Here is a 7,296-nt window from a genome sequence, read left to right on the forward strand (position 1 = left end):
TTCTCTCTGATTATTCCTGTCTCCTTCACATTTGGGTTTTCTCTTATTACTGAAGGATACTGATGGGTGAGCAGTCAAATTTCCTTTCCACCGAAAGAAGGTGTAGAGGAAATTTACTACTAAAGCAGTGAAAAGAGCAAAAGAAGAGATATAATTCTATTCCATAATAAAATTCAATAATAATAAAATTATTTGACAGATAACCAAATATTTCCAATTTCAGCATATAATATAATGTAAAAGAAAAAATAAAGAAATCATAAATGCTGCGTGAGAATTTTATTACCACTAAGCCATGAAGAGTTCTACAATTCCATACAAGTATTTTTATATATTTCTCACTGATTCTTGAAGAAACTGAATGCTTACATATGCAATATCCTCCTATAGTAGGAGGATTGAGAAAATTTTAAAACATACAATCATTTATCATATACACAGAAGAGAGTGAACTTTTAATTGTGCTTGGTGAAATGAATAATCTGAATTCAAGGAGTTTTTATTCTTAAATATATGGCAATAGTCCAGTATTAAGCCTCTCTCTCTCTCTGTCTCTCTCTCTTTCGCTCTCTCTCTCTCTCTTTCTGGCTCCCCACTCACTAGCCCCCCTCCTGTTCTGGGTGTGTCTAGTTTTGCTAAAGTATGCGTTTCATATGGAAACACTTGACCTCTTAAATCAACCTCTCAGGAGATGAACTTGGGTTTGCTTCCTCCTTCCTTTTGGCTGTTTAATTCTTTAGTTTTCCTGTAATTTAGGTATTTGCTTTGTTTTTCTATCAAATTCCTATCCTTCTTTCCTTCTTCCTTCCCTTTCCCTTCATATTTCCTTTCTCCCTACTTCCTTCCTTTCTTCCTTCTCTGTATTTGTTTACTTGAAAGCTTGATTGACAACATAGAGGGCATTTCTTGGGTGATGACTTTGAGTTTTTTGTAAGGAATGCTGACCTTTATTGTGGCACAGCCCAGGAAAGGTATTGCTGATTTAGTGAAAATGCTGCATTCTTGAGCTTTTATCTTTATTCCTATGATAAGGCAGAAGTGTTAACAAGATGACTTCCCTTTTTTCCTTAAACACACATACCTACAAATTAAGAAATACAGACAAGAAATAACTAGAGTGGTAAATAAATAAAGCCACCATGAAACAACATCTCCACCTGGTTGTCCAAGAGATATCCTTAGCTACACTCTCCTTCACCTCCCTCTGTTTAACCAGTTACTGAAGTTCAGTCATTCACATTTCTGAGTAGCTCTGGAGCCTCCATATTCTGATCTGTACTGTAAGTGCCCTGGGCCATTTCCCTCACTTCCCCCTTCAGTGTTGCTCCATTGCAACTCACCTTCCCACCGTCATGGCCAACAGTTCAGGCGTGCTCAAAACCTCATTCACTGCATCATCTCCAGCTTAGAATCAAACTCTTTTGCCTGTTTCCCACCCTCCTCTGGGGCTCTGGATCCTTTCATAACCCCTAACACGGGATGTGATCTCATGTCTCTGTGTTGAAATGCAAGACATTCACATTTTCTGGAATATCCTATCTTCAGAAACTGATGTTATCCAGAAACTGATGTTAACTATTCAAGCTTCTCCACAAAAGAAACCTCTTATAAGAAGTCTCTCGGCTGGGTGCAGTGGCTTACACCTGTAATTCCAGCACTTTGGGAGGCCAAGGTGGACGGATCATGAGGTCAGGAGATAGAGACCATCCTGGCCAACATGGTAAAACACCATCTCTACTAAAATACAAAAAATAAGCCGGGCATGGTGGTGCGTGCCTGTAGTCCCAGCTACTCAGGAGGCTGAGGCAGGAACCCGGGAGGCGGAGACTTTCCCAGAAGTGTTCCTTCTAACCTCCAGAGCAGTTTGCTCAAGCACCTCTAAGTTATCCTTTTGAGTCATAAGAGTAGTTATATGGAAACAAGTGAGTGTCTCAGGAAGTCCTCCTCAAGAGACCATTCTTGAAATGTGTTCAAATTTCATTTGGAGAAGACAGCAGGTGCTGTTTAGCAGAAATGGCAAAACAGCTCTCCCTGGCCTGTATACCCTACCTAGCAAAACAAAATCCTCAGAGTTAACTGCAGCAAGCCTCAGATCCCTAGGGCATTTCACTGGCCATCTCAAGTGGCTAATCAAAATACAGTATTCCTTTCAACTTGCTTTAACGGAAGTTCTGATAATTACAGTTTTACCCAAACTTCCAGCAATGCTGTGATGCCTCAGTTATGTTTTGGAGACAAACAGGCTATACAGATTATTTCTATTTATATATATGTGTGTATCCACACATACACATACATACATATATACGTAAAACAAGTCGTATTTGTTTGCATATTCCCACCAGCTTATACAGTTCTTGAGGTCAGGGGCCTTTATATTTATATTTACAAAATTTAATCTTTGTATCTGCAGCAACTAACACAGTGCCTGGAACATAATGTAAGCCTGTAAGTCCTATATTTATCGATTGTACGACTAGCACATTCTTCTCCCACGAGGCTTTGCATGTATGGTTTATACAAAGTGTTGCTTTATGAAAATAATTATATTTTAACAGTCCACAAAAAAGAGTCAAGCTTAAGTGGACTGTCATTTAATGGTATAAAATAGTAGCAACCACTGGTTTCTTCAAATTTCACCAGCAGTAGGTCAACCCATTCAGTTATTTAACCTTTGGCACCTTTGCCCTGGCCTTGAATTGCACAGCAAGTATGGTTTTCATAGCTCCACAAACTAATTCTGAACTGTCATCCTGAAATCTAGATAAGATACCGTGAGTATGCAAGCACAGACTCTACATTCCTCAGTTGGCTAAACCATCCAGAGAGAATCCTTTAACTGGCTAATTTATTGTGTGTAATCCTGAAATGAAAGCAAGTGTTTAAAAGGAAAGTAAGGCCAGGGGAGACTGAAACTAGTAATTCTCACTTGCTTGCGTCCTACAGTGAGTATTCCATTATCTGAGTGTTATATATTTAGGCAAGCTAAAAAGACATGAAAGTCTTTAAGTAAAAGAATCCACCAAAACATCACTGATTCCAGCCCCTTCTGAAATATTATCATGTATACCAGCTTTATGATTTAGCTCTGCAATACCACTAAATTGGTCAAATAATTACTTCCCTGCCTCCCCACCCTCCAACTCAATTCTCACCACCCTGAGGGAAAACAATCTGGGTTCCCCGTGCAACGACTTTTCTCTAAACCGTATTTTGGGGCTTGCTTTCTCATTTTTCCTATCCACTTCAGATATCCTTACTGCTGTCTTTGGGTTCTTTAAACACTGCCTTTTTTCCTTTGCAGATCACACCCAAAAACTTTTCTTAAAAATTATATGTAAATCTAAAACTTTACAAAGTAAATTTAAAATTGAAATTTTTAAAATCCCGACTCTCCCTAATTTCAGGAAGCATGCATTTATCATACATAACAAGACGTGAAAGCGGCAAGAGTTGCAGCCTAAACACTGAAGACCCCGCGAAGTGAATCCAGCTGCCGCTCTGCAAGCAGCAACGCCTGGGAAGCCTTCTCAGCTACATCTCGGGGCACTCGTCCAACCTCCCGCAAAATCCCTCGTTTCCCTTCGCATGGTAAGACGGAGGCTGACCTGAGCTCCAACTGTCCTATCTGTTTCAAATGTTTCAAACTTACTGCCTTTGTTCAGCAGAACCACGGGCACGGTGATGATGGTGACAAGCGCAGCAGCACCCAGCAGTCCCAGGAGAACCTTCCACGCTGTCTGCAAGCCGGGCAGATCAAGTCCAATTAGAGGGAAGCGTGTGGCCCCAGTTTCCGTAGGAGGGTCGGAGCTGCTCCAGAGGCAGCAGGATTTGCAGGTGGGAGTGCGTTAGAAGAGGGACACTGTGGACTGGGGGTGGGGGTGGCGTCTGGAGTGCGCCAGTCGGAGTTCTCTAAGGCGGGTGCCCTTGAACTTGTGCCTTCAGAGCACATTAGTGTTGGTTTCTCTACCCCTGCCCGAGTTTAGGCGTGCGATCTGTGGGTGGCTTTCCGGGACATTTAAAGCTCGACGCCAGGGTCCTAGCAGAAACCAGAGTCCGAGAGCTAAGAGACAGCTCTGGGACGTCCCTTCACCTGTCAGAGGGTAGCCTTGGGGCTTCCGCCTAAGGGGAGTCCCTGCTCCGGTTTCGCCAGCTTTGGGGCCATTTGGGGAGTTTGGCGAAGAGGTCCCCACAGCTCGCCCCGTGGGCTGGGGAAGTGCATGGCGTGGAACTCACCTTCATCGTCGGCGTCTCCTCGGAAGTGTGCGTTCAGTGAAGGAGCGCAGGCAGAAGTCACAGCCAGCGGCGGAGAGGCGCGTCCTGCTCCACTGCTCCGGGCGGTGGAGTCACTCGCCGCTGGCAAGTTTCGGCCCAGAGTTAAACATTAGTGAGCGCCCAGCCCGCAGGGTATAAAGGCGCCGCGGGTAGGCTGCTGGACAGGCGGCGCCGGAGCAGGCGCGCGGGGCGCGGGGCACTGGCATTCCGGCCGGGAGGAGCCCGCGAGGGCCCCCTGAGGGCGGTGCGGGGCGCTGGGCGGCAGCCGGGGCGCTGGGTGCGAGGCCCAGAGGAGCCGTGGGGGAGGGGAAAGGGCGCGCGGCCTCAGATGCGCAGACCCTGGGTCGGCGACGCGAGGACCCTGCTCCCTCTTAGCTGAAAAGGACGTCGGCGTTCAGCTCCTCCAACCTCGCGTGGACAGGCGAGGGACCGAGGCCCAGAGAGGGCAGAGGGCTTTGGTAAACTCACACAGCTCACCGCTGGCAACTGAAACTAAAACCCAGGCCTCTGTCTCTTGCCAGTGAAAGTTATGTTAGGAGGCAGTCAGGTGTCTAAAGCTGTATGAAAGGCAAAGAGAAAAGGTGATTGTTCCCTCATGAATGGCCCTTGGAAGCTGAGTATCTGGATTCACCCTCCCCAGAGAATTTCCCGATTGTCTTGCAGGCTTACACACTCATCAAAATGCCAAAAATAATGAGTAACACTTATGTGGAACTTGACTTTTTCCCAGGTGCTGCTCTAAGCATTTACTGTGTTTGTTTTACAGGAAGGAAGCCTGTGCACAGAGAATAAATAACTTGGCCAAGCTATTCAGCTAGGAAGTTGTAGATCCTCAATTAGGAGTTCAAGGTCTTAATGGCTAGTCTATGCGGCCTCTCCTCGTTCAGTGTTTTCAAGGGTTTTGGAGAAGAATAAAAGATCAGGTATGGCTTCTCCCTCCCCCAGCTCCCTGTTATTCCCTGAAGGGTTATTCATTCGTTCATTCATTCCTGCATCCTCCCATTTATTCCACTCATCCACAGATGTTTGAGAGGTTACAATGTGCCAGCCTCTCTTCCAGGTACTGGAAATAAAGTGGGACAAGAGAGGTGAGGTCTGGACCCTTGGCACTTTCACCATAAAATACACAGGTAAACATTTGCCTTTAGGGCCCCTCCTTGATTACTTCTACTCTTGCAGATAAGAGGATCAGGCCTCTTCAGCTTGTTCGCTGCAGGTGAAAAGCAAAGCCTCTCTGTCAGTAGAGGTAAAAGATTAAGAATGCAGAGTCCTATGGGGCATTACCACATGATTATGAATTAATGCAATTTTCCATCTTTTATTTCCAATCCAGACATAGCTTTTGAACTCAGTCATCTTTTCCCCCTTGCCCACTAGTTGCTTGTGGTACATCCGCATCCTCACCCACCCCCAACTCCAGAGGCTGAAACTGACTCTCCTCCTCCCTTTTCCAACTGCTGATGAAGGTGAGTCAATGGTGTTACTGGACCTGTGAGCCGATGCTGTGAAGAGAGGCCATCTGACACGGACTACGGGGAATGGTGCCACAGGGGCCTCAGTGCTGCCCTTTGCTCTCAGCATTTTGCTCACTCAGCATTGGTGGTAGCCACATCAGCCTCGGTGAAGGAAGTCCGGAGAGTTGAGCCTGTGCTTCACCTCCATGCCAGCACCATGGCACTCACTATACATTCAGCAAGCTCCAAGGAAGCTGACAGGAGGCTGGCTGACATCTACGGGACAGGTCAATTTGTTCTCTGGAGGGCACTCCATGAGACGCAAATATCTTCACACCCTGTGCCCATTTCAAGAGACTCTTTCACATGCCTCCCCCACCTTGACCTCTGTGTCACCACTCTTTCAATCTTGTTTATTCCAAATCCTTAAGGTAGCAGCTGGCCAACACATTAGCCACCGAAGATGAGTCAGTGTAGATCTTACATCAGGCCATCTCTTTTTCCTTGCAAAATAGAAAAGCAGATGTTCTGCTCAGAATTCTGTTTGTTAGTAAGATTTCCCCTTCTGCTGTGTTTCAGGACATCCCTGGGAGGGACTCTGATGCAGCAGCCATCTACTTATTGCTAGTGCCAGCTTACTTTGCGTAACGTTGACTCCTTTCCCTCATCTGTTGCCTGGTTACAGGAACTTCCTTGTGAAGCTATAGGTGTGCACTGAGAGACATTGAGGCAGTGGGAGAAGGCATCATAGAGTCTAAGTTTTCTGCTAGTCTGAGTTTCTTGTGTCTTGTGGACCTGGTGGGCTTATCTCCTTTATCATGTAGATACCATTTTCACTTAATAATAGAATGCTCCTGCAAATGCCCAATTTTATCATGTGGTGTGTTAGGCGACACTCAGTTCATCAGGGTAGCTAGGTTGTGCAGTTACTTTGGTGTTATGGTGTTATGGATTGAATTGTGACTCCCCAGAAGATATATTAGAATCCTAACCTTTAGGACTTCAGAGTGTGACATTATTTGAATATAGGGTTTTTACAGAGTTAATCAATTTAAAATGAAGTCACTAGGGTGGGCCCCAATCCAATATGACTGATAATCTTATAAAAAGGAGAGATTTGGATACAGAGAGAGACAGAGTGAAGACAATGTGAAGAAACACAGGAAAACATGGCAGCTATAAGCCAAGGAGAAGCTTGCAGTATGTATTCATCTGTTCTCATGCTGCTAATAAAGACATACCTGAGACTGGGTAATTTATAAAAGAAAGAGTTAATTGACTCACACTTCCACATGCTGGGGAGTCACAATCATGGCTGAAGGCGAATGAGGAGCAAAGTCGTGTCTTACATGATGGCAGGCAAGAGAGCTTGTGTAGGGGAACTCCCCTTTATAAAATCCTCAGATCTTATGAGACTTATTCACTATCACAAGAACAGCACAGGAAAGACCTACTCTCATAATTCATTTACCTCCTACTAGGTCCCTCCCACAATACATGGGAATCATGGGAGCTACAATTCAAGATGAGATTTGGGTGAGGACACCGCCAAACCATATCATTCCAC

The 7,296-nt window shown here is 45.2% G+C and overlaps 1 protein-coding gene across 4 annotated transcripts in view; it reads right to left on the minus strand.

Annotated features, from left to right (window-relative positions):
* Nucleotides 1-4,972, minus strand: part of DPP4 (dipeptidyl peptidase 4) — an 85,234-nt gene extending 80,262 nt beyond the window's left edge. The window contains exons 1-3 of one of the 4 annotated variants that reach the window (XM_077956052.1): nt 4,237-4,471; nt 3,653-3,740; nt 946-1,081 (exon numbers count right to left, since the gene is read on the minus strand). Coding sequence is in view for 2 of the 4 variants with exons in the window: in NM_001039190.2 (NP_001034279.2) it covers nt 3,653-3,740; nt 4,237-4,242 (94 nt within the window). In the remaining 2 variants the exon portion in view is untranslated. 4 annotated transcript variants of the gene reach the window in all.
* Between the last annotated feature and the right edge of the window lie 2,324 nt (nt 4,973-7,296).

The sequence above is a fragment of the Macaca mulatta genome, chromosome 12 (assembly GCF_049350105.2).
Source record: "Macaca mulatta isolate MMU2019108-1 chromosome 12, T2T-MMU8v2.0, whole genome shotgun sequence".
NCBI lineage: Eukaryota > Metazoa > Chordata > Mammalia > Primates > Cercopithecidae > Macaca > Macaca mulatta.